This window comes from Fukomys damarensis, unplaced genomic scaffold (genome assembly GCF_012274545.1).
Source record: "Fukomys damarensis isolate Sample0158 unplaced genomic scaffold, DMR_v1.0_HiC HiC_scaffold_15, whole genome shotgun sequence".
Classification (NCBI taxonomy): Eukaryota; Metazoa; Chordata; class Mammalia; order Rodentia; family Bathyergidae; genus Fukomys; species Fukomys damarensis.
This window is the reverse complement of record NW_022900927.1, coordinates 62,688,449-62,715,489: the sequence shown is the minus strand read 5'-3', so window position 1 is coordinate 62,715,489 and position 27,041 is coordinate 62,688,449. Positions and strand designations below refer to the sequence as shown.

The following is a 27,041-nucleotide window of genomic DNA, read 5'->3' as shown; positions in this document are numbered from 1 at the left end:
CCCCTGATGTGGCCTTTCCTTGTGAAGGTGCAGTGCTGCGCCGGGGTGCAGACTTCTTCTGTCTGCAGGGCACAGACAACTTCAGCCCCCGCAGCCTTGCTCAGGCCTCTGGCCTCTGGGACTGTGATTCGATGCTTCTCATTGTACCCCGCCCCCCAGTGTGAGGGGCCTTGGTGTGGTGGCCCTAGGAAACACACAGGCCCACGACACTTTTTCCTTTTCTCAGAAAGGACCCGGGGGATCCCTCTTCTTCCCATGGGTCTGGTCCTAGTGTATTTGTAGCAGTCACCCGCTCTGTCCTGGTCTTGTCTAATGAGGGCATGCGAAAGTGACACGAGCCACAGATCGCTACGGAAGTCTAAAGCGGGGTCCAAGAGGTGACTCGGGGAGCAGCTCTGGGGTCAGACTCCTGGATACAAATCCCACAGCACAATTTATTTTCCATATGATGTGAGCAAATTACTTAGTCCTTCAGTGCCTCCCTTTCCCTTTCTATGGGATGGGATAATGTTAACACCAAAGTCATGGGCCTGCTGCTGTGATAACTCTCTTCTCACTGCTACAAGGGACAGAAAGATCTGCGGCAAACCCCATTTAGTGTGTCTGTGCTGGGGAGCAAAGTCACAGCTCCCTCTTCACCTTCCGCCCTGTGCAGCCTACCTGGCCTGGGCCCATATACAGACAGGTGGCGTTGCTGTGGCAGCTGCCCTTGCCGGGCAGCAGGCAGGGGTTGATGGCCTCACAGTCCATGCCGCTGCCTGTCCAGCCTTGGTGGCACACGCAGGTGTGTGACCCTGGGCCGGTTTTGATGCATTCGGCCTGCGGGAGGAAGAGGAGAAAGAGCCAGGGCTCTGAACCCACGGGCTGGCCCCGTGATTCCAGTGCCTCCTGTCTGTCTAAGGGGGTCCAGGGCATATTCTCGAAATCTGCATGTGCTTGGAGTGTGGTGGGATGGCTTATTTGTGAGAATGTCAGTGAAAGGCTTAGATGGTTTTGAGGGTGCGATTGTGTGGGGTGGGCTGCTACCGCTCACACCCCTGTGCTGTGGACTAGGCCGGGGACTATTCTGATTGCTTCAAAGGTCAAGGAAGGGGCTGTTGTCAGTCACAGCCACAGAGGCACTGGCCCAGCTCTCCCTCTGTGACGCCGGCATCCGAGCTCCTAAGTGCTATCCTAATTCCCCAGGGGCCGAAAACAGGCTGGGAGGAGAGGAAGAAGGTGACAAGCGCTGGGGTGGCCCTGACTGGGGTGGGCGGCACTGGGCCCCGTGTCTGGGGTCTACCGCAGAACCTCAGGAGGGACAGAAGCAGTTTCAGCCTGCGGTGGGGGAGCCGGCCACCGGCAGTGGGTGGATGGGGTGTGCCGGGCAGCAGCAGGGCAGCCATGAAAGCTGTGGTTACATCTGGGTGAGGATGCGGGTGACTGGGGCAGGGTGGTGGCGATATTGGCAAGTATTAGGGGTACAGTGTGGCTTCGGCCGCACCGCTGACTGCAGCAGAGCCCAGAGCCACCTGTACAATGGGGAGAGCAGCGCCCACCTCAGTGTGCTGGTGGGAGGAGCACAGTGATCAGGCACACCCCCCTGAAGCTGGTGGGAGGAGCACAGTGATCAGGCACACCCCCCTGAAGCTGTGAGGCCTCGATCAAGAGTTAGTAGCCTCGATCTCACTATACTTTCAGGCTGTGTTTTTGGAAGAGCCCAGAGCCCTTAATTCTGCCTGGAAATCTGGGGTGGGGGCTCGCAGCAGGTGACTTTAAAAGCAAAGTTCAAACACAAGAGACCTGCCGGTGTGCAGGGTGGTCAGACACTGCCTTTGGTAATTTCTCCCCTCAGGATTTCCAAAAAGTACTGCGTAGTCTGCAGGTAAAGACGGACACTCACGTTGTGGCTGCAGCCTCCCCGGGGTGGGTCTGTACAAGGGTCCTTCTCGGAGCACAGGAAGTCGTCACCTTCGTAGCCATCATTGCAGACGCATCTGTGGAGGGAGCAGGGCACACGGCTCAGCCCCACCACCCAGGACGGGCTGGCTGGGATCAGCATCCAGAGGGAGTCACATCCTGCTGGGGTCTGCAGCCAGACAGGCCCCTGTTCTTACAGTTGTGTGACCCTGCGCGGGGGCTTGGTTTGCTCATCTGGAGAAAGAATGGGTCTGATGCCTCCTGCCCGAGGCCACAGTGAGGATGAAAGAAGTGAACGCACTCTGGCTGCGGGCAGTCCTAGGACACCACGCGCCTCAGGGCCGGCAGCTTCTCTGCTCCTTTAGGGCTGGAACTTGCCTCTCTGTACCTCTTCCTGCTCAGGGCCAGTTATTACCTCTGGGTCAGCAGAGAATAGCTCTGTTTAGGCGACAGCTCTTATAGTATTGGGAAAGCCCCATGGGCCCAAGCTCCTCTCCACCTGGGTGGGGCTGACAGCTCTCAGGGGCTATTTCAGAGCTGTCCCCAGCCCTCTGCAAAAGCCCGAGTCCCTTGCTGGTGCCTCAGAGATTTTTCGCCCAAGCACAACTTTCTCGGGTGCCCCATTCTGGAGGCAACCCGGTGTCTGACTCACGGCCCTTCCTGACACCCTCTCGGTACGTTCCATGGCAATCAACATCTTTGCTGTTAAATTCAGGCCATTCATTGATCAATAGCGTCTATCCTGTGTCAAGGCCCCTGGAGGAACGGCCCGGTGTGCTGGGTCCCTGCCCTGCCTCCCGCACACACTGCACGCAGGAGGACTCAGAGGCACCCAGGGTAAGTGCGACCACAGTGTTTCCACCTGATGCACGGAGGTGGACCCTGGTTCTTTAAGAAGATGGAAACTCTGTCCCATAAACTGTGGAAAAGGAAATGCCATCTCTGGCCCCCGGTAGCCTGCGTTCCGTCACGGTGGGGAGAGACCCAAACAAGGAACTGCAGAAAAGAGGTGTAGGCACCGGGCAGAGAGCTCCACAGCCACTGTCTGCCCAGGAGGGTTTGCCCAGCTGCCACCTTTGAACCAGATCTTCCCAGACCAGAGCGTTTCCCACAGCATTCCCACCCCCAACCCCACAACAGCGAGTAGACAGCACAGCACCAAGGAAGTGAATGGCAGTTTGTCCGCGAAAGACTCAATTTCACACCAAGGCCTTTACTAAAGGAGACTGAGCAAGCAAAGGTGCCTGAAATGTAGGAAAGCTGGAGGCAGATCTTCATTTTGTGACGGAAATAATTAAGTATTCCCCGGTGGGACACGAATGACACATTAGCTCCCGTGCTGATGCTTTTAAACTCAGTTCTTTTCACACCCCTGCTCCTGTGATGACCCTGTTAGGTGGGTATGGTCAGTACTAATGAGCAAAGTGAAGCTCAGATCGGTCAAGTGACTTGCCCAAGGGTGTGCAGCTGGAAAGTTTCAAAGTAGGGAGTGCTGCCACTTGATTCCAGCGCTAGAGTCCTGCTAGCTCCATCCCCAGGTAGCATGAGACAGTGGCCTCACCTCCAGAGACCTACCTGCGCATTTGATCGATGACTTGGCAGGTGGCGTGGACGTGACATTCAGGAGTAAAGTAGTTACACCGAGTGCGCCCCCTGTCACAGTAAGTCCCACTCGAGCCTTTCTGGCAGGTATCAGGCAGGCATGCTCCGCTGCTTGCTATCCTGTTGTCGCAGGTCCCCAGGACACACAGGCATTCTGAGGGAGAAGGAAGAGGGATGCTGAGGGCTACGGCCAGCATCTGGGAGGGCGGAAACCCTTCCTGCACCTGTCCAGGCTGAGCCTGGGCATAACCTGCGGGAGTCTCAGGCTGTTGCCTCCTCTCAGAGGGCTGGGACAGCCCTGGGGCAGCCCTGGGAGAGGTGGTGGCCTCACCCCAGGGGAGAAGCGGTCCATGGATTTCACACGAGGGGTGCTTGACAAGTATGCCAGATGCCTCGATAAAAATTATTCCAGTAAAATGCACACTGGCATGAATTCCCCTCCCAATCTCCCTCCTCACTTTGAACACACTCATCTCATCATTCTTGTCCTTTACTGAAGCAGCACTAGAAGTCCTGCTTTGTGAGTGCTTTTAGCTGTGCTGTCCTGGCTGCCTCAATGTCCCGAATCGATTCACACTTCCCTTTCGCGGCCATTTTGACTCAGGGGAGGAGCCGGAAGTCACAGGATGCCAGATCCGGGGAACAGGGTCGGGGGAGGGCACGCCGTGATGTTCGTAGCAGCCTGCATTCAGCAGAAGCAGTCGCCACACCTCATCAAGACACTCACAAAAGAGGACTAGAGGACTTTGGAAGTGCTTCAGAAAGGGGCAAGGACGGTGGGGCAGGTGTGTTCAAAGTGAGGAGGAGGATTTTGAGGGGGATTCCTGCAGTGTTTTTTTTACTGTAATAAAGTTTGAAAAATGTAAACACAAGTCCCATGTGCTGAGCTAACCTTATATATATGTGTGTGGGGTGTGGGGTGGGGAGGTGGCTTTCATGTGATGAAAGAGGTTAAAGAACTCAATTTTCAATTACTTGGTGGTCACGGAGTTTAGCCAGGCAATTTCTCACTTTCTCCTGAAGACGTCTGAGCATAAACAGAAGCGATTTCTCACACGGGCAGAGCCCCTGAGGAGAGTGTATGTTTCTCCTTCACCCTCTGCTATGGCTACCGATGACATCAAGTGGCCGACATTTGGGCCCTGACGTCTGGAGCGGCCACGTCCTCTGCCTAGAAGGTCACCAGGCCTGGGGAGCTGGTACCTGATATATCTTGCTTCCTCTTTTGTGCCCATTACCCTCTGCTCCCTTCACCCTGCTTCCCATCTGCTGGTACTTTACACCCACATTTTCCAGACACAGAAACTGAGCTTAGTCACCTGACTTGCCATTAAGTTCCCAAGCAGGGACTTGAACCAGAGCCCTCAAAGTCCATTTCTACTAGTGCGTGTAAACACGGTGAATCGTTCTGTCCACTGGCATCTCCGTGTCCCCATTACCAGCGTAAACCGGAATTGCTTGCTTTGCCTCTGAGCACAGGTGTCTAAACACTGGATGTGCACAGGTCACCAGAGTCAGGCACCTACGAATGTGCCTGTGGGGGTGAGAGGAGGGGTACGCGACACTCAGAGGAAGGTGGTAGGGTGGGATCGTAATGAAGGACAGTGCAGCTGTGGCCCTGGAGGAATGAATGGGACAGGAATTAGGGTGCAAACTCAGGGCCAATGTCCAGGACGGAGAAGACAGACACAAGTGAGGGCGGCCGAAAGATCACAACTGGATTTAAACAAAAAATAACTTCTATCGAGTTTTCAGTAAGGCAGCTTAACTGGCAAGGAACAAGATCTCCGTGTGAAATCACAGGCGGGCACAGAGCTGGGAGGGGAGCACGGGAGCCGGAAGCCCAGACCCCAGGCCCAGCCTCTTCCAGGGGATCAGACAACACCAAGGTTGTCGGCTTTGGAGAAAATGCCTGTTCTGTGCCCCAGAAATCTCCTCTGGTCCCAGTCTTAACGCCTTATTTCCACAGAGGCCTAGGGAGATTGGTGATGAGGCGCTTAAAAGGCAGGGAGCAAGTCGGTGTTGATGGAGATGAGGAGAAAACTCAAAGCAGTGGTTTTCAAAGTGATTCCCTGGGCCAGCGGGGAACTTGTCAGAAATGCAAATTCTCGGGCCACTGCAGGCCTATTGTGCCAGAAACCACAGGTGGGACCCCACGGTCCGGCACTGGAGAGACAGGCTGGGATGATGACACAGGACAAGCACAGTCACAAGATACCAGGCCCGCCCCAGCACCCTGTTCCATGCAGGAGAGATCCCGGAAGCGCCACTTACTTTTCTCACACTTAAATCCGTATTTATTGCGGTCAGAGCAGAACTGACACTGAGAGCCATAGAAGCCGTCCTTGCAAATGCACGTCCCGTTGCCATGGATGCCGTCTGCACACTGGGAGAGAGGCCGGCCCCGTGGGCCGCCACGATAAAGGACAGAGGCCGGAGGAGCCCCATACACTTAGGTTTCATGCCTGACTTCGGACACAGACTCAGTCCCACTTGGAATCATCTTGGGGACCCCTTATGGGAAGTGCGGTGGTCTGGGGATGAGTGTGGGTGTCCTGACTCAGGATTTAGAACTTTAAGAGACGCCACTCCAGGGCGACCATGACTGTGAACTGGAAACGTTCACACACCGTTCCCGGCCGGCAGAGGAGCGCCTGGCCCCTGCCTCTGTGCGCTCACTTGTTCAGCTCTGGGACTCCACACTGCGTTTCCCCTTCTCTCCAGGGGGAAACATAGTTTGCTTCCCATCTGCCCAGCCCTGAAAAGCCAGGTTTGCACTTATTCCCTGCGTCAGAGTCGGGCATGGGCTGCCTTCCCGATTACTCAGCCACAGCCACTGGTACTGGCCTCTTCCTGTCTGTATCGCCAATGCAAGCGCCACACTCTTGTTGGCAGTTTTGCTTCCCCCTCACAAGAGCCATGTTTTAGATACGGGTCTATGCCATGCTCATGGCTGCTTTGACTTTCATGGTTTGCCTCTGGCCTCCAAGTTAGACGAGGTGATCTCGGGCTTTACATCTCGCTAGGTCTGGCAGACGGGCAGCGTTACCAAGTGGCACAGAAGTTGAGGCCCCGATACCATCTTCGGGTGGGATGTGGGGTGCAGAGGGCCTGTTGAACTGCCCAAGGTCCCGTGGTGGGCGACAGGAGAGCCCGAGGGGACCTATAAGATCCCTCCCAACTCGGTCACTGCCATACTCGTAGCAGCTGATCTGCTTCCTTCACTTCCTGGCCATAGTGGCCACCATCCTGTCATTTTGGGGTCTGGCAATTTAAAAAATTATTGGATGCTTTTTGTTTTTTTTTTTTTTTTTTTTGAGACAGGGTCTGGCTATGTAGCCCAGGCTGGCCTTGAACTTGTGGCCATCTTCCTGCCTCAGCCTCCCGAGTGCTGGGATCACGGATGTTCACCACCATTCCTGGCTAAAAATAATTGTGCCATGTGAGCTCAGAGGGTCAACCTTGAGCACTCAGGAAACTGTGCCTTCTCACACAAGTGACAATCCTCTCACCTGTCCATTTCCTGAGCATGGAGTTAGGTCTTCTGAACACCTGGTGCAGTTGGGCCCGTAGAAGCCTCTGCAGCACTGTGGGACCTGAGAAATGGCACTGCTCACTGCCCTGTGAGTCCCCAAGTGGAGCACCCGGCCCTCTAAGAGACACTTTCATTTCCATCATTGTAATAAACAACCCCAGCCCCTCCTGGGGGAGCTTTTTCCTTGTGCATGTGATGGCACAGCTAGTGCTCAGCCACTGGTCTACGAGCACCTTCCCTGGGTGCCCACCTGGCGTTGGCACCTGTGCAGGAGGGGCCGAGCCCATGTGCTAGTCAGGGAGACCATACGAAAGTGAACAGAAGTAATTAAGTAAAAAGAGTTCTTCCAGAGGGCAGTGAGCACTAGGGAAAAACAGGCAGCAGAGAAGAAGCCGGGGTGCTGGGGAGGCCACTGCAGACCGGGTCTGGAGGAGGTGCTGGCAGAGGGTTCCTGAGAGCTGCAGAGACCCTGGGAGCTCAGAAGGGCATTCCGGGAGGGCCCGTATCTGTGCTTCCCCTGAGCCAGGGCAAGAGATGGGTTGATGGGTCCCAATGAAGGCCACGAGGGGACTCTGTGAGGAACAAGAGGGGACCCAGGGCACAGGGAGGGGGTGACCCAGCGGCTGCGAAGAGAACCCACCCTGCGGTCCTCATGCAGGAGAGTTGCCAAGCCCTGTGGGCCATCTGAGACCATGCAGACCCCAGGGCCTGTGGGCGGCCTGGCCACACACTCCTCACCGTCACGGTGGCGTTGCAGTACCGGGCACAGCCGCTCTTCAGGGCATTGCTTCTGCTTCTGTAGACGCACTTGTGTGTGAAGAGAGCCTGGAAGGGAGCCAGAGCGTGAGGGCCTGTGGTCTGCATCCCTGGGCAGTGCCCAGCCCTCCCTTCCACGGTGCACAGAGGTCAGGGCCCCAGGGGGCACTGGTCCATCTTGGCAGGCTGGTGTCCTTGCTGGCAGAACACAGGGCCGAGTTTGCACTGTCCATGGTGTGTGTGTCACAGAGGCCGTCTCAGAATGACCAGGGGCGCTCTCTGGGTCATCTGGATACATGCCAGCCTCCTTTTCCAGACATCTCGGAGTGGCACAGAGTCTGTCTGCACTGTGGGAAGATCCACCGAGCAAAACAGCGAGAGCTGGAGATTTTCTTCCAGGAGTGGGGTTAGCTTTAAACACACCCTTCGACTCCTGAACCCTTGGTGTAGAGTTACCTTGTACTTCTCCTTATTGAAAACTCACTGTAGGCGGGGCACAGTGCTTAAATAAGTTCATCAGTCTTCAGGTCCAAGTGGAAGTTTTCATGCTGTTTGTGTATTTATTTATTTTTGTGGTGCTGGGAATCAAACCCAGGGCCTCCCCATGCTAGGCAAATGCTCTGTCATTGAGCTACATCTCAGCTTCTCATATATATATATATTTTTTTTTCTCACACCCTTCAGTAAAATACGAAAGAATCAAGTTTCTGGTGATTGCTTTGAAGAGTTCTGTGGAAGTCTATGCATGGGCACCTAAGCCATATCACAAATTCATGGCCTTTAAGGTAAGGGCATGCGTAAGTTCATTGAAGAGTTGCATCAGCTGTGCAGGTTGCAAGGGGAGCAGGGAGTCAGTTTTAGAATCTGAACAGTTAACATTAACCGTCCAAAGCTGGGCATCAATGTGGCACATAGCTTTGCACAGGCTAAATCATTTCCCCCCTAAGAAACACTGCTAGCAAGCATCAGGTTGGAGACATGGGTGTGTAAAACGGGCTAACTTTAAGATCACAGGCAAAGCATGTGCCTCTGTCTCAGTTTCCTAAGCGGTGAAATGGAACCATGGTGACAACATCCAGTTTTATCCTAGGAATTTCGTTCCGGTCTCAAATTTAGATAAATGTTTATGTCACGTTTACTCCTTCCTCTTAGGCTCTTGCTTCAGAAGTAAGCACTGAGAAGTTCTCAGGGACTATAATCCCAAGATCTTACATCCATCAAGGGATTATGAAGTCCTTGAGGAGGGAGCAACTCCTCTCCCCTCTTCCTCCTCCTCTTCTTGTCTTCCTTTTTCCTCTCTCTGTCTCTCTGTCTCTCTCCTTCTCTTGTGGTACTGGGGATTGAACCCAGGGCCTTCGCACTACAGCCTTACCTCCCTTTTTATTTATTTATTGTTTTTGAGGCAAGGTCTCATTAAGTTACTAAATTTCCTTGGGTGTGCTTGAACTCGGGACCCTCCTGCTTCTGTCTCCCGGAGTGCTAGGATTATGGATGAACACCACCATGACTGGTGGGAAATTCTTTCTTATAATGAACTTATAAGCAGAAATTTCTATTGTCATCATTTTTTTTTCTGTGACTGAGAACACGGTGCTTTTGTCATCAATGGAGTGTTTAGCACAGGAAGCACAGGTTGTTCTGCAACTCTTTTTCTCTTCAGGTTGAATTTCTCCAGACAGTACCAAACCAAAATGCCTCTCTGAGTCCATCTTTGTGCCCCCGGAACCAAGCACAATGTCCAATATATGATAAATTGCTAAGAAATGCGTGCAGATTCAACCTTGAAAAGCTTCTGATAGCCTGAGCGTCATTTCCCTGATACTTCTTTTTCTTACTTCTGATTGACAAATGATAATTACATGTAGTTATAGGGCACAGAGCCATGTTACGATGTGTGTACATGTGGTGAAATGATTCAGTCAGGCTAATTCATACAATTATCCGCCTCCCGCTTAACATTTCCTTGTGGGGACAACATTTAAACTTCACTGCTCTTTGCAGATCTGAAGCCTGGCTCACTAACCAGAATCACCAGGCTGCCCGAGACTCATGAGATCACAACTCACTCCTCCTAACTGAAACCCTGTAAGCCCCCTGACAAGTCATTTTTCTCCAGAATGATGCTCGGAAAGACCAAGCACAAATGGTAGATCTTATTTAAGAGGGAGGAGGAGAGAGGACCCTTCACTGGAAGGGCTATTTGATTTTGGTATTGTGCTTGAGTTTTATTTATGCTGCTGTTATTATTACTTACAGATGAAGCAAATTAGAGTAAAAAGGTGAAGCCACTTGGCCCTCCTATCAGCTAAGTGCTCGTCTCCTACAGCCTCAGCTGCATTGGTATCTTTTATGGGAGGAAGAAAGGAGGGAGGGAGGGCAGATGACACCCGTGAGGTCACTGGGGTGGTATGGGGTACAGGACCAGCTTGGTCACACTCACTGTGGGTTCGGAGTCAGCAGGACATTTACTAGTAAACATCGCCAAGCAGCTCACGCACGAGCCCTGCAGGGAAAGACAGCAGTCAGCGCAGAGGTCCCATGTGGAGGACACGGGGTGGCCCAGGCCCACTTCCCTCCTGTGAAGAGGGCTCCCTGTCACCCTTCCACCCCGGGCCTCAGTGCAGGGCAGGGCTGGGCTCGCACAGGGCGGGATCTGCTCAGGACGACCCCTCTCTCCTCTCCTCTTTCCAGACAGAGCTGCTGTCCACTGGCCAGGAGGGCACTGCCCCTGAGGGATGCAGCTGTCACCAGCGTCAGGGACACAGCGCTCACACGGGTCACCGTGCTCTCCGTCAGCTCTGCAGGAATGAGGCCCAGCAGACTGCTACAGTCTCCTCCACAGCTTCGGACCCAGGGGGAAGTGAATCCAGCTTGTGCCTCCACTTGTCTCCAGAGCTGCCTCCGACCTTCTCTCCTGTGCTGGGCCCCAGCTAGTAGGCCACAAACATGGTCTCTCATCCTTCTTGTCAGCCTCCAACTGGCTGTGGCTAATGTGAGTCACAGCAGGATATCGGAAGTTGGACAGCAAGGTCAGGCATCTCTTCCTGGTTTCCTCTGCCTAGGCACAGTCCCTAGAACTCCTGACAGACACCATCTCCTCCCTTCACTGACCTCAGGCAACTCTACATGTTTCTTGGGGTCTTTGGTTCTGGGTGCTCAGGGTCACCAGCTACTGCTTCTCCCTGCCTAGTAGTGTTAGTTATTAAACCGCTGCAGCCCCACATACACGTCCAGAGGCAGCTATGAGTTCGGCCAGTTGACAGGTAGAAGCTTCTAGAAGGTTTCGACTGCTCTCACTCTGTGCTGGTCCTAAACACATACTTTCCAGAGAAACTGTGGACTTTGATCCAACCAAAGCCATCCTAAACTAGGCTGAACAGATAGATTTCACTTTAAACCTAGACAGAATAATAAATAGCAGAGGAAGACTCTATTCTGAGGTACCTCTGGGCAGTTCTTTTTTCTACCTAACCACAACGTGGGGGGTTTCAGATCAAAACTACACATTGATTTTGTCCTTCGGGGAAATGAGCAAAAGCTTTGAACTATCTGAAATGGAACAAGCCTGCGACCAGGCAGGTGCTGGGGCTTCTGTGTCCTTCCACGGACTTTCTTCAGGGACCTGAATGGCAGCTGCCTGGGGTGAGGCTGCTCTGAGGGACATGTTGAAACCCTGACCATTTTCTCCAGCCTGTTCTGAGCTTCACCCTGCTCTAACAGAAGCTTCTAGAAGGTCCCAGCTGCTTCCCCTCTTTGCTGGGAGGTGTCTCTACCGGCGCATTTCTAAAGAATGAACCCAACATACATCACTGCTGGGGGCGGTGAGGAAAGTGACCCTATTTCTAGATCTCTTAAAAAAGGAGCAGTCGAAATGAGACAAAACTCCCCAAATGGCATTTGATGGACCCAAATTATGCTCAACAGCCTAAAATATAGCAGAATCACTACATCAATTAAGAACTTGTAAGTCAGAAAGTCCACCGCAGTCTTGGGCTGGTGCTTAGCTAGCTATTTCTAGTCTTCACCAAGATGAAATAAAACCAGGCCATTTCCCCTCATATCTAGAGCTCACGCTCCAAAGATATCCTGAGAACAATCTCTATGATGGTCACAATTTTAGGGTTGTGGTTCCCAAGGAAACTTAAAGATGGCACGCAGAATACTTTTGGAATTTAGGGTGCTTTGATGAAAATTGCCAGAGCCCCACAAAGTTGCTGTGGGAACAGAAAAGGCCATCAGAGGGCACAGAATCTCACAGGGAAACAGGAAGTCCGGTGTTGGAAAAGGACTACGGAGAAATGGATGGTTTAGTGGAGCAATATTTCTACCTATGAAGCTGTTTGATTTTAAGTCTTTCTTACGACAAGCAGAGCTACGGGCCTGGAGCAGGCTGGGCCAGGGAGAGGTAAGGGACCGATCCTAAGTCCCATGGGGAAATCTCTCATCCGGCTCCCGTGCCGGGGTTTGATGGCATCTTTCTAACAGTCTGCGCCCTGAAGCCTCAGGTTGCACCCTTGCTTGGAAGGTGGGTCTTTGCAGGTACAATAGTGAGGTGAGGATGAGTCAGGGTGGTCTCCACGCTCCACGCCAGCTCTCAGGTCTGGGAGGAACGGGACTCGACCTGGCCGGAGCGAGTGGCCCTCTGGGGCCCCATCTGTACATTCTGCTCGCTTCTTACCAGCCTCATTTCACGCCTGATGCCATTGCAGCGGTTGCGCACGTCTCCGGGCTTGTTTCCGCTCAGGTACCGGAGGAAGGAGGGAGGTACGAGACCTCCCGTCAGCGTGTAAATGAGCCCAGTCTTGGTAGTGATCTCAGTGTCTTCCACGGCCACACCGTTTACCAGAATCTGTCCCTGGGAGGAAGAAGTGACACCTTTACCTCTGGGCTACGGGAGGGGCGAGACCCGTGCAGCTGTGAGAGGAGAGACGTCCCTGAAAGGCCCAGCGTGTGGACTGGACTAGCTGCCCGCAGGGCGCCTGCCACCAGCCGAGTCTGGGAGGCGAGCTCCTGAGGATGCCGGGCAGGGACGTCCTGGCTGGCACAAGGGGCCTTGCAGGTCCTGGGCCGGGAAGGAGGTGAAAACGTTCCAGCCCTGAGGTGCAGTTGCTGGAAAGTCATTGCACCCCTTGTGGTACGGAAGTCTGCTTTTGAAACACGCTCACAGTCCTATCGCCGTGGCCTTGCACTGCTCTGGCCTGAGTCATTGTCCCCCCTTTCTGGACTGCTGCGGTCAGACCTCTAGTCATCTCCCGGCGTGCAAGTGTCTCCCATCGTCCCTCCGCCTACAACCCTCCCACGGCCACTCACGGCACTTGGAGTTAGAGCGGTGTCCTTGCTCTGACTTCCGAGGCCACGCTTGTGAGCTGAGCTCCCCGCTGCCCGCTCCTCCCCGCGCTGCCCTCCCCTCCCCTCCTGTCGCTCGGCCCGGTTCAGCCCACACCCGATGCGGTTCCTCGGGAAGCTCGTGCACGACCCCCGCCCCGTGCCCGTACTCTCCTCTGTCCCGGGACCGTCACACCACCGCCCCCCATCCTTCCAGTCCCACCTCAGATGTTTTCTTCCTCGTGAAGATTTCTTGGCACTTTATCTAGAGTGTCAGTCCCATCCCCGCTTTCTAACCCTGCCTGCTTTGCTGCTTTTCTCCTTACTTCCCTCTGACTGTGATGTGTTTTCCTTATTTCACTTCTTTACTCTCTAGCTCCGTCCGTATTTGTTAGAGTGAAGTTCCACGCAGCCAGGGGTTTTGGCTGGTCTGTTCACTGATCAGTCATCAGGACCTAGAACAGCGCCTGGCACACAGCACTCAGGAGATACTTGTGGAGAGGAGATCATCACTGTGACCATCAGTATTGAGTTAAGAGGAGACAATGTCTCTATGATACTGGATGTTACCACCCGGAGCGTTAGCTGAGTAACACTGTGTTCTTTGGGTTTTGTAATTGAGTCATCTCCCCTCTACTCAGGGCCTTTGCACATGCTCTCTCTTCTACCAGGGGCTCTGTTCTGTTCTTCTCTGCCAAGTTCTCTCTACTCATCCTCCAAGCACGGTGAGAGTGACACCACCTTCCCAGGGTCTCTGACTGCAGCTGTTCTCAGACTCCTGCTGTCTGGCTCACAGTTCCCTGAGCTTCCTGGAGCTGCTGCTCATTGAACTGTAATTGTGTATTTGCTGACCCCATAGTGAGTTCGTTAAAGTCTGTCTTTGCTGCTGGGATACAAGTCTGCCTTTTTTGCTGCTTACCCCTGACATCTGGTGCGGACAGCAGCTTGCAGCTGCTGAGTGACATTTGCCGACAGCACTGAGTGACAAGTGAAAAGGTGGGAAAGCTGCTTCGAAAGGGCAGAGGCACCAGAGCACACACAGAACCTCGACCCAGCGAGCCTGTGACCCAGCGACCCCGCGACCCCGCGACCCCATGACCTCAACCTCACTCACATTGCTGGTGATGTTGAACTCTATGACCTCGTTGGCCATGGTCATGACCTGCTGCATAGAGACGAGGGTGGCCACTTCCAGCTGTGATGACAGGGGTACAATGGAGACATTGGAGCAGCACAGACAGCCCTGATGTTTTAGTCCTTACTGCAAGAAAATCCGCTAAGTTTACGAGATACGTCATGGGAGCTTTGCATGCCGTGGCTGGGAGGATTTCTTTGATAACAGATTCACTGTTCCATCTGAGGGCTCGCTCAGAGCCGCTGATAGAGAACAAACGTCCCACATGCGCCACCCTCAGTCCCTGGGATTCCAGACCAGGGCCAGTTATCTCGGAAGCAAGGGAAGCAGTGGTGGGCAAAGGGTTTACCTGGGTCAATGGGACAATGTGATATTTGAGGACTTCCTGAATCGTCCAGATGCTCTGCAAAGAAACCGAAAGACTTTAGGCAACAAAGAAAACACTGACTTCCTCCCTTAGCCCTTGAGTGACTTTGAACGCTTAACCACAAAGATAAATGGCTCACAGCATCTTTGCTGGGAAGCCCAGGGTGAGAAAAATCACCCCTGCCCCACACAGCTCACGGTTGCCGAATGTGCCCTGGGCCGGGAGCATAGCACGCACATTTCCTGTAATTCTCCCCACAGCCCTGCGTGTGAGGCAGGGGCCACTGCCAACTTATTTTATGAGAAATGACACGACTTTCAAGGACAGACCCAGGTCACAGAGCTAACTCAGGCGAAGAGCCTGAAGCAGAGTCTGACACCTCGCATGGCCTCTGGGTCGCACTCTTTCCGGACGGCCCTCCCTTTCCGGTCCTCTGTCACTCACTCCACTGGGCTGCAGAGTGGCCACTTAGGAATTCGTGGCCATGGGGATCGTGACTGCCTTTCTCTTGCACAGAATTCATTTTTGAGTTTTTCTCACCACAGAGAACTGAAGCAGCTGTGGAGAAAAAAGAAGGCCCTAGAGCCCACGGAGGGACCCATAGGCAGGGTGCACAGTCCCTGTGGGGCACCCTGGCGGGAAGCCACAGAGTCAGGAGCAGGGGCCACGCTCTGGGACCAAGGCAGTGGCTGCCGTGACCTCCTGCGGATGCCCGCATGCGCCTTGCTGAGGCCCAGGCTTCCTGGCCCCCAAATTCTGCTATTCGCACAGCCCAGTGGCTCTGGCTTGGGAAGGTGAACAAACCAAGATCCCAGGAACTTCCAGGACATTGACAGGGCACAGATACAGGGATCTGGGCTAACTGAAAGCCTGTTGAAGCTGGGTCCCCTCCCTCCCCTCTGCGTCTGCCTTGGTCCGAGCTGGGGACTTTCCTGTGAGTGCAGCCTGGCTGGTCTGGTGCAGCCTTGGCTTACGCCTACTGTTCTGGCCTATTCCCCACGAAGCATCCTGGTGTGCAGGACGAACAAGACGGCAGGCACACGGCTGGGGCTCTAGCACGGTACACAGGGCAGGGCAGCTGTCAGGCAGGCTGGGCTTGACACCAGGGGCCAGCACTGCAGGTGACGCCTCTCCTTCCAGCGGCTCCTCGGCACACAGGAGTGCGGGCCACAGGCAGGAGCAGAGCTATTACAGCTGGCGTGCTGAGAAGAGTGAGCCGGACTGGACAGCAAACTCCAGGAAAGCAGAGGTGGGGTCTGCTGGGTTCATTACCACCTCATCCCCACCAGCACAGCCCAGGGCACACAGTAGGCTCTTCATAAATTTCGGGCCAAAAAATTACAAAGGGGAGGTATTCTGGGAAAATCAATGAGCCTGATCTCAAAAACCTGAGTTCGAATCCCAGCTCTGCTTCTGAGCAAGTCACTCAACCCTCCCAGTCTCAATTTTTCCCTGCAAAACAATTTTTCCCTGCATGCATGGAGCCTTATCTGGCTTGGGGCCACCAGCTCTGTCTAGCTCAAAGGACAGTACAGGCATCCAGGGGCTGTTGGCCCAGAGCCCAGGGTGTCCTGCCTTCTCTCCCTTATGGCACTTGCTTCCTCCTGGAGTTCTAGGTGAAAAGAAACAAACAAACAAACAAACAGACTCCAAGTTCCAAGTTGCTAGTATGACCTTGAGCCTTCGTACAGTCACCGCCCTTGGCCCCATTTTCCTTGTGAGGAATCTGCGATTTTCTCAAGGGGAGCCTCCTGCTCCCCTCCCCCTGCTTTTATTTCCGTCTAGCTCAGCAGTGAAGGTCATCAGCCGGGGCTTGTGGTCAGCTGCAGGGACAGCAGGGACCAGATGGTTTCCAAACGGAAACCGTGCATCAGGGGGAGAGGTGCACAGTTAGGCGAACGTGACACTGCAAACTCAGAATTAGAAACCCTTCTGCTGGGAAGCCGGTTTATCTCCATTTCACTGGCACAGCTGATGGGACTTTGCTGTCTCTAGCCGAGGCCCGTCCTTGACCTGCAGCTAAAGGGTGCGATTAGGAGGATGGAGACAGAAGGAGCCTCCAATAGTTTTAGAAAGCTTAACCCCCATAGGCTCTCGGCCAGAAATGGTCATTCTAATCCTGACCTACAAACAAATGGAAAACTCAGGACAGAGACATGAAGCTTCACATCTTTGCAGGCTAAAAGGCACTGCCTTTGAGAAAAACCAGACTGAGAGCCAGGAGCAGTGGTGTGTGGGAGCCGATTTCCGTGGTGTAAACATTTCCACTGGGCCTGACTGAAGGAGCTGGAGAGAGGAACACACAAGCCACTCCTGAGAGCCTGGAGGAGCCAGCTCCAGGCACCACGACGGGAGAGACAAAAAGCAGAACAGGCACAGCATTCTGAACAGTGGTGCCTGACAGAAAAACACCCATTCATTTATTCTGTTCTATTCCAGTTAAAATGCTTTATTTTAGCCGTGTTTTCTGAAAGCAAAAGGTTCTGTAGTTATTGAGAAAGATTCTAGAAGAGGCCATATCCATGTGAACCTTGAAACCAAAAAAAAAAAAGGAAACAAGTTTTAGGAGTTCAAACAGCAAGGCTGGGCCTCTCTGGGTGAGAAAATGGGTGTTTTCGCAGTAGGTCTAATTTTTGGGGCCTCACTAACCAGAATATTTGGGCTGAGGCTCTGGAGCCTGCTCATCTGATAGGCTCCCTAGGTGATTTCTAACCTCACCGAAGGTTGGGAATCGTTATGGAAGGAGACCTGGACGGTTGCCCTTGTGGCATTCTGTATAGTGAACATCCTCTTGATGGCGCCGTAGGAGGTCCTGCCTTATCACCAAGATGGCGACCTGACTTCAGGACAGAGGAGGAAGTTTATAGCTTTCATATAATTTTACCATTTGTCAAGCTAGTGAACGACATTCCACAGTTAAGTGTCCTTCTCTTTAGGTCAGAGCTGTTATTTCTGGAGAGGAAACCTTTCAGGCAGTTTCTGTTATTTTTGCCCCAGTGTGAAAGAGCTAACAATCTCCTTTCCAGTGGAGAACACGACATAGCTGAAGGCCTATGGTCTACAAGGAAAGGACCACAGCGGAGAGAGATGGGAGCAATATAAAGGAAAAGGTGCAGCATTTGAATTAACAACTGTTCCTTTGAAAGTTTAGTCTAGAGCCTGGCCCTGGCTGGCCTACTTTGGTTATCATTCTTGAGGTGGTTCTAGAAGAGCAGGGAACTTAAAATATTGATTTTAGTACTGTGAAGTACTGGAAGAGCCAGGACAAATCAAATCAAGCACCCACTGCTGGGGTTATATGTAGATTTTATTTCCTTGACCCTTCAGAGTTATTGGGATCTCCATGGAGGAGACTGAAGCCACATCTAGGAATAGTTCCAGGGTACTGTGATTGATTAGTGATGTCTGCCTTGGTTGTGGGAAGGCAAGTGGTGGTACCTGTGCTGCTTATTAGCTAACCCCAGTTTGGAGAACGCCTACAGGACACAGACTGGGGCAATGAGGCTGACCCAATACCATCAGAGTAAGCAGGATACAATACCTTTGTAGAAAAATGGTAAAAAGGATCACTGTAGTTCATGTTGCCTATTGCTTCATTAGTTGGAACAAAAATGGTGTACATTCCAGCAGCGCCTCTCATCTCTAAGTTATACATCAAGTCGGTAACCTGTGTTTGAGAAATGAGGCTTTGTACTTGTGATCTGTTTCAGACAAATATTTGCAGTAATTCTCCAGAAAGTATTTATGGTCGACATCTCTGCTAATCTTACAAAGGACTCAATATACACATTTTCCAGAAGTTCACAAAAGGCACAAACCTGGAACAAAGAGTAGAACTCCTCGTGTCTTAATTGTAGCATCGACTTTGTGCTTTCCTGAAAAGAAACATTTTTGCTTTAAGAATCAGTAAAAATATAAGAAAGTGGTTCAGGAAATAAAGATCCTAACATGAAGAAAAGGAGTATAAATTCTAACACTGACTGTAGTTGTGGATTCATATAAAAGGACCTGGTTGACTGCCATCCATTAAGCAAATGTATGTTGTAAATTAAACAGTAGCTGAAACCTGCTCCGTATTCCGAGGAGCTGTGGCCATCGTCCTATAGGTCTGAAAGAATGGTTCTATCATGATAGTTCTCTCTATAGCATATGCTGTTCTCTATAAAGCATGAAGGTTAAGATGTCATGACAGTGGATCACTGAGCTGGTTTGTCTGATGTGGCCATAAGAGATTTAAAAACATTCAAGCGCCGCCCCCCCCGAGACAGTCTTTCTTTCCCGCTGCAGAAATACTCAGAAGTCTGTTGAAGACGGGTAAATCATTGCAGCTTCTCTTAGCCTGAGGTCCTCCTAATGCAATGAAGGACAATCTGCGGGGCTGCAAACACTTTCTTCCTGGATGTGCATCTCCGCAGAACAAAGGGAGATGGCTCGGGATGGTGGCACTGCTACCTGAAATGTCTCACCTTTCTGTTGCTCTTAAAGGTGGGTTCTATCTTGTCCATGGCTCTGTCCAGGATGTGTATGAGCCCGTTGGAAGCCATGATATTCTGCTCTATGATTTTTACCTTCTTTTTGCCTTTATGAAGTTTAAGCTTTATTTGATGGTCCTAACATACCAAAGAAAGATAAAACAAAATTAATGTGGAGTTGTGGGAGGAGCAAGCACTGGACTAGAAGTCCCTGGGACCTGCCACCCACTGGTTATGAGGTTTTGGGTAAGTCCTGTGTTCAACAGGAAGATGAAGGTGTCTGCCTGGCTCTCCTCCAAAGTGTTCAATGCAGTCGAATGAGACAGCGTTGCAATCACTGATGACCTCAGCCGGTGACACTTGGATGAGGTCTGATGACGCCCTTCTCCCACAGACTGCAAACTACACAAGCCTGAAGCACTCAGTTCCCTGTAGACGGCTCACTTATCTTGGTGTGGTGCACAGAGCAGGCACGTGGCACAGAGCTGTTGGATGAGTAACGGAAGCTTTTTCCACCCACGTGGCTCCTTCAAGTTCTAGACTTGGTAAATATTTCTTGAATTAATGAGTGAATGTATGTCGGTCCTCATGAGAAAGGAAACCACGTCTTCATACCTGTCTTCTATACATCACTCCATCTGTCCACCTATTATCAGTCCATTATCTCTCCACCATTCGCCTGCACACCCACCTGCCCTCACACCTGCGATGCAGCAGAGCAGTTACTGCCGTGGGCTTTGGAGTCAGGCTGACTCGCACTGAATGCCAGTTTTGGCCTTTACTGTGTGGCCTCCCCACTTTCCTCCAGGGAGAATGGGGGTTACAATAGGACCTTCTCATGGGGTTGTTGTGTTTTCCATAACCCAGACACAGATGCAACCCTGTGCTCAGCAAGGCAGGGCACTCAGTGGCCTATCAGCTGTCGATGCTAGGTAAAACACAATGGAAGCCACACTGGGAGATAAGCAAGCTCTTCCCAGTCCTGGGCAGCCCCCCTACCCCTCAGACCACCCCCTTCCCTTGTAGCTGTACCTCCTTGTTCTGATAAAATTAACAACTATGTCCTGTGAACAAAGTTTATGACACTCTGCTCTCATGTGATTCATTGTTTTTTTTTTTTTTTTTTTTTTTTTTTTTTTTTTTTTTTTTTTTTTTTTTTTTTTTTTTTTTTTTTTTTTTTTTTTTTTTTTTTTTTTTTTTTTTTTTTTTTTTTTTTTTTTTTTTTTTTTTTTTTTTTTTTTTTTTTTTTTTTTTTTTTTTTTTTTTTTTTTTTTTTTTTTTTTTTTTTTTTTTTTTTTTTTTTTTTTTTTTTTTTTTTTTTTTTTTTTTTTTTTTTTTTTTTTTTTTTTTTTTTTTTTTTTTTTTTTTTTTTTTTTTTTTTTTTTTTTTTTTTTTTTTTTTTTTTTTTTTTTTTTTTTTTTTTTTTTTTTTTTTTTTTTTTTTTTTTTTTTTTTTTTTTTTTTTTTTTTTTTTTTTTTTTTTTTTTTTTTTTTTTTTTTTTTTTTTTTTTTTTTTTTTTTTTGTTACTGGGGATCGAGCTCAGGACCTTGCGAGGCAGGTGGTGGCACCACAAGATAAATCCCTGGCCCCTCATGTAACTCATAGTAAGACTCTATCTTCTTACAAGGCTAAATTACAAAGCAGCCTGCCCTTGCCCTTTTCCTGCAAACTCCCCTGCTTTGATCAAATGTATAAAAGCTGGAACTTTTCTTTGTTCAGTGCTCTTCCTCTGGACAGGAGTGACAGCCAAGCCCTCGCCCGCAGTGCACATTTTGTGGATTAACCAGTTGCTCTGCACTTTAGTAGAGTCACAGAATGTTATTGTGCTTATTTAAAAACACTTGGAACTACAGGCTGTGGGAGAGAGAGAATGTTAAGCCAGAAAAGAGGGCTCAATGCCAGCAACCTAAAGACTGGGCTTAGGGATGGTGGCCTTGAAAACTAAATCAGGCCGGACTCACAGCAAACACGTGAACCCCCTTTAGGAGCCATCCACCCTACTCTCCAGCCCTGGTGCTGTTTTCTGCTTCATTCAACATGGAAGACATTTTACAAAGACGAGATAAGGAGAGAAGTTCTTCATAAACTTCCACAAACGCCTGATGCAAAGAGCAAGAAGGCTATGAGTACCGGCTCAGTGTGCAGCTTGGGTCCCTGGAAGATAAACTCGGGAAGTCCCTACCTCGTCCTGATTGAAGATCTCCCCGGACGCCCCGGTCAGGGTGTAGAAGGTGTTGGCGCTGTTCATCTGCTCCGTGCTCATCTGCCCGGCTATGATGTGGAGCTTCACAAAGTACCGGGCAGCCTCAGGGTCCGTCAGCAGCTCCGTCACCTGAGGACAAAGAGCCAGCGGGACAAGCTTTCTACCCACACCTCTGCCTCCGCCGGCGTCACGGGCGTCAAAGCCGAGCACTTGTGGCGCACGCTCTGGCCTCTTTCCCGAGTTCTTCTTGAGTCAGCGGAGGCTGCAGCAATTGTCAGACAGCCGTGGTGCCGGGAAGACCAGTCGGTGGCGGGCACTGGAGAATCCGCCCGAGCCCAGGAGGACGGGCAGGAGACACGTTGACGTTTTGCGGGCTGATGATGCCTCTGAGCCATAAAGCTCTCTGAAGTCCCCGGGCCGAATCCACACTCTGCCACCGGTGCACCGCCAGTCATCCCTCAGCAAGCAGGTGCTTCTCATCAGCTCTGCGCAAACCTTAGGGACTCAACTAGAGACAACCTCCCCCCCACCAACAAGAGAGACCAGGACGTCTGAGGGTCACCAGCGGACTACTTATGGGGGGGCCCATGAATGGCGGTGGGGATTGTAGGGTGACCGAGCCTGGAACTCACTGGGTGTTGATGCAATGAGGCAAAAATCGTCACCACTGCGCTCGTTGGGTTAAGTCAGCCCAACTGCATAGCAATCAGTAAGCCCATTATTTGCAGTACACTGAACAGGACCACTTCATTGATGTCACCCAAGTAGGGTTCCTCCCCTGGACACAAGTTTAGTTCCTACTGGATGATTTTCTCAAGCGTCACCTGCTCACATCGATGAGTGAATTCTTCTTTTTGTGTCCTCTACCACTGCTACAATTTTTGACAATTTTAAAGACACAAATGCCTAGCTAAGGCATTCACACCATTCTTCTAGTGGGAAACGATCATACAAATCTTATTTATCGCATGGCTATGTGATAAGAGCCTCAGGGTTACCCTGGATAGGGAATGACTGAAGGAGGCACAGAAGGGCCTCTAGAACGCTGGTGCCGGACTCGCTGGCTACACAGGTGCTGCCGCCTTGGAGAATTCACTCAGTGTGGTCTGTAGGCTTCCCATAAGGGCATTTCACTCAAAGAAGTTTATCAAACTCTGTGTTTTTTCATTCACACGTGGACTCTAAGAGATCTGATTTCACAGAAGTAAAGAATATAGTGGCGATCACTAGAGACAAGAGGACACTGGGAAGTAGGGCTAGAGAGGTGGTGCAGCGGGTACTGAAGTACGAGGTGGATTAAACCGCATGGTGAATGTTCGCATTAAAGACAATTTATTAGACTAAAAGACACATTGCCATGAATGCACCTTCAAAGCCTTCCCCACACTTCAGACACACTTATCCTGTCATTCTGCCACTTTTGGAAGCAGTTCTGGAAATTCCTTCTTGAGTGTCTAGCTTGGTGGCTCCCTGAGGTCAAGTGTCCATTTGAAAATGCTTCCCTCTCATGGCCATTTTGATTTTTAAAGAGCCAGAAGTCACTCGGTGCCAGATCCGGTGAATCAGGTGGCCGAGGACGCCCTGGCACGCAGTTGTGAGTCTGCCTTTCCGTCGGATGGCACTCGGCAGTGACACTCCCTGTGTTCTTTTTTTTTCTCTCATTGAGTTTATTGGTGCATTTTAGGTATGCAGTACAGTTCCATTCATCCTTGGGATCTTGTACCTCTACATGCCAGGTCTTGGTTCTCATTTTTCCCTCTTGTCCCTGCCCTCCCTTCACCCCCTGTTCCCCTCCCCATTTACAAACACTTCATTTCCATTTTTTCATTTTCTCAGTCTTTTTCTCTACCCTTATTCCCTTTCCCCTACCCTTCCCACTTCCCCTACACCTTTAGCCCTTTTCTTCCTAGTTCACATTGACAATCATCCCATTAGGATCTTATGGACTCTTGTACTTTTTCACACCCATTTCCTGTATTCTTGATCACATCCTGTAAAAGACACTCAGGAAAGCGGGTCCCCAGGGCTGCTTCAGAAAGTGGCAGGAACGACGGGGTGTGTGTATTTGAAGCCGGGGGAGGATTCTGAGGGGGAATCGATAGCAGTGTGTCTTTCACTGTAATAAATTTGTTCTGTGGAAGCATCGCCACATATTTCGAGCACACCTTATACAGTTAGACAAGAGAAATACATCCTAGAGGTCTATAGCACAGTGAGCTGAAGACAGCTGATGACAACTTATAATATATTTCATAAAGGAGCAGAGGAGAGGAGTTTGAAGTTGTGCAATGCAAAGAAATGATCAATGCTTAAGGAGGTGGAAATGCTAATTACCCTGATGTGGTCCTGGTGCATTGTATGAATGTATCAAAGTATCACACGGTGGTGCATACATCTGTACAAGTAGCAAGTGGCAATTAAAAACTGAAAGAACGTTTATCAAAAGCTCCCCGAGCGCAACATCAGTAGTTTTAATCTATTTCTTTTTTGGTTTTTTGAGACAGGGTCTCACTATGTAGTGAGACTGACCTGGAACTCACTGTGTAGCCCGGGCTGGTCTCGAACTCACAGGGATCGTCCTGCCTCAGCATCCCGAGGGCTGGGATTACAGGTGTGCGCCACCACGCCTGGCTAGCTTTAATCTGAATAGAAGTCTCCCACTTTAAGCAGAGGAAGTCATGGCATGGAAAGCTTTTGTATTCGCCCTGGTGCGGGGCCGCTCTAAACACTCACATTGAACGAGCTCGGCTCCTGCTCCGCGGGCAGCAGCAAGGTGAACGGTCCCAGGCCGCTCAGCTGCCAGGCATAAGCTCCGTCTGAGAAGTGGAGACATGCAGAGAAGGGAGAGGCAGGCAGGTCAGAGGTGCTGGCGAGCGCGGCTGCGGGAGGGCCGTGGGTCGGGACGCCCATCGGAGCCCTGCTCAGGTCTGCTTGCTACTCGCAGGCCCTGCGTCCACCGAGAAGCTCTCTAAGGATATGAGGCACCGCGAAGCATTGGCCCTGCCTATCTGCGCAGCGTCCTGCAAGGTGCCCTCCCCCAGCCCTAGCCGCACAGGTACCCGGATGAGCAGGCCACACAGGACAGGTTCCCCTGACGCCTCAGGTCCCTGACACTAACTGAGTCTGGCATTCTGAGCTAGGGCCATCTCGCGAGCAAGGCCGCGGCCCCCACTTCCATCCTGGATCCGCTCTGGAGAGGCCCTCATCGGACTCACGCTCCGCTGTCACCACTTGGAACCGCGATATTTCAACGAAGCAGCTGACGTTTTCATTTTGCCCCAGACCCTGTGGATTACGCTCAGCCTATGTCCCTCAGCCTGGGCACTGTGTTCTCACGCAGGAGGCCATGTGGGCCAGCACTTGGTACGGGAGGGTGAATGGGCAATCGGCCTCTGTCCAGGGGGATGTTCGAGGGTCCCTCTATGACCCTGTCTGCTGCCATCTGGCAGAGCTCTTAGAGGGAGGCTGGCATGATGTCCCCAAGCCCACGTTGCTATGGTAAAACATCACTCCAGGGATGCCTTGGGCACAGGGGGATACGAATGAGGACACACATGCAGATTTATGCAGAGAACACAGCATGGACCAGGCAGGATACTAACGTCCTTACTTGTGTTCTTTCTGCAAAATCATTTTCAGTGACCCATAGATTCAAATATAAATCTGGGATAGTAAGGCTTCTGTTGACCACTTATCTACGATTTCGGTTGACTGGCCGAATGGATGTTAGGTTGGAAGTCTTGGACGCCTACTCTTCCCCCTCGGATCCCTGGACCTGCCTGGCCCTTCCCACTGCCAGTGTCTTGCAGGGGCCCTGCCCCAGAGGAGGCTGCCTTTGGGGGGAAGGGAGGCCGCGTCCCTGCGCAGCACCCTGAGTACCTACCCAGGAGCGAGATGAACGAGGTCACCCTTCCTTGCCATTTCCCTCCGGGTGCAGTGTCCAGTTCCTGGAGCCTCTGCATGATGTCTCCATAGCACGTGAAGCCGTCACCCACGTAGCCTTTCTGGCAAAAGCACCTGCGGGGAGGGGGCCACACACTCAGGGTCCACAGCCACTGAATGCTGAGACCACACAGTGCAATGCCTCATTACACACACCCACACCCACCCACCCAACACACCCACACCCACCTACATATTTGGTTTTTTGAGATAGGGCTTGCTATGTGGTCCACACTGGCCTTGAACTCATTGTGTAGCCCTAGCTGGCCTCAAACTCGCAGAGATCCTCCTGCCTCAGCCTCCTGAGTGTTGGGATCATAGGAGTATACACTATGTTCACCTCCAACGCCTCATTTAATAGACAGGGGAAGCAATACCCAGAAGAAAGCAGGGACAAAGCCAAGAGAGAAACGAACATGAGTTCAAGTGCAGAACTCAAGATTCGGGGGTGACCGAAATATCCCATGAATGTTTAAATGAAGAAAATGAGTACGGTAAACTACACCATGACATTGTTCCCCCTCCAAATCCTCCCCTACACTTCAGACACACTTGCCCCATTGTTCTTGGCAGTTCTGGAAGAACAATTCCGTTTGCAAACAAGAGCATTTGTCAAAGTTTTGTTTTTGTTTGCAAACTCTACATCAGGTGCCAGACATGGCTGGGGTCATCCTTCCTGCACAAACACAGATGTGGTTATTTTTTCCAAAATTGTAGAATGAATTAAGCTTCTTGAACTGAGGTACCGCTATACAGAGAACTAAAGACAAAAAAAGAAACAGAGCTTCCAAGTGGAGGTCCCATACAAGAACAGGACAGTGAGATGAACAGACTCTCTTCCGAAGTACAAATGGCTGATAAATACGGAAATGCACAACACCTCTGGCCACTAAAGAAATGCAAATTAAAACTGCACTGAGATCCCATTTTACCCCAGAGAGAATGAGCATCATGAAGAAATCAAATAATAACAAATGCTGGGGAGGCTGTGGGGCAAAGGGACCCTGCTCCATTGGTGGTGGGAGTGGAACCAGTACAGCCACTGTGGGCCTCAGTGTGGGGATTCCTCAAAGCACTAAAACCAGGAATTCTATTTGGCCAGGTATTAGTCTGCTAAAGATCTTCCCCAAAGGGTTAAGGACATCATATCACAGTGATCCACGCATACCCGTGTTTATAGCTACACAATCCGCAGTAGCTAAATCCGGGAGGCAGCCTATGTGTCCATCAACAGATGAATGGATAAAGGAAAGGTGCTGTTTACACATAATGGAGCCCTACTCTGTCATAAAGAAGGAAACTGGGTGCGCCTTGAGACCATAATATTAAGTGAAATAAATCAGAACGCAAGCTTGAATGTTGCATGCTTTCTCTTATATGAGAGACCCAACATATAAATAAAGAGCACACTAAAGGGTAGATAATAGGAAGTAGGCAGGCAGGTCTTTTTCAAATGGGAAAGGGACCAAGATACGGACAGAAGAGACAGGGAAGGGAAAGGAGATTAAAAAAAAAAAAAGAATTAAGATGTGTTGTTACACTACCAGCTCCAGACGGGAATGTGAGCATTGTGTATTACAAACATATACTAATAAAGAAAACAACCTGAAAAATAGTTAAAAAGTAACAAAAAATTAGGCAAAAAATACAGTGAATGCTACTACCGACCACCATCCAAAAGCAGGGCAGGCTCAGAAAAACATGACCCTGTGTCCTCATCCACCTTATGCACTGGATCTGGAAACGTGTGACTTCTGGCTCTTCCCCAAGTCAAAATGACCATGAAAGGGAAATTATATATATAT

General features: G+C 51.0%; 1 protein-coding gene across 6 annotated transcripts in view; it reads right to left on the bottom strand.

Annotated features, from left to right (window-relative positions):
• The window catches only part of Stab2 (stabilin 2), a 135,497-nt gene that overhangs the window by 73,797 nt on the left and 34,659 nt on the right, over positions 1 to 27,041 (bottom strand). For all 6 annotated transcript variants that reach the window (XM_010631342.3, XM_010631344.3, XM_010631338.3 and 3 more), the window contains exons 10-25: positions 25,178 to 25,311; positions 24,028 to 24,110; positions 21,274 to 21,423; positions 19,086 to 19,229; positions 18,438 to 18,494; positions 18,161 to 18,286; positions 14,602 to 14,655; positions 14,232 to 14,312; positions 12,471 to 12,647; positions 10,233 to 10,295; positions 7,775 to 7,861; positions 7,014 to 7,097; positions 5,776 to 5,887; positions 3,475 to 3,655; positions 1,883 to 1,976; positions 661 to 819 (exon numbers count right to left, since the gene is read on the bottom strand). In XM_010631342.3, the coding sequence (XP_010629644.1) occupies positions 661 to 819; positions 1,883 to 1,976; positions 3,475 to 3,655; positions 5,776 to 5,887; positions 7,014 to 7,097; positions 7,775 to 7,861; positions 10,233 to 10,295; positions 12,471 to 12,647; positions 14,232 to 14,312; positions 14,602 to 14,655; positions 18,161 to 18,286; positions 18,438 to 18,494; positions 19,086 to 19,229; positions 21,274 to 21,423; positions 24,028 to 24,110; positions 25,178 to 25,311 (1,786 nt within the window). The remainder of the gene's footprint in view (positions 1 to 660; positions 820 to 1,882; positions 1,977 to 3,474; positions 3,656 to 5,775; positions 5,888 to 7,013; positions 7,098 to 7,774; positions 7,862 to 10,232; positions 10,296 to 12,470; positions 12,648 to 14,231; positions 14,313 to 14,601; positions 14,656 to 18,160; positions 18,287 to 18,437; positions 18,495 to 19,085; positions 19,230 to 21,273; positions 21,424 to 24,027; positions 24,111 to 25,177; positions 25,312 to 27,041) is intronic.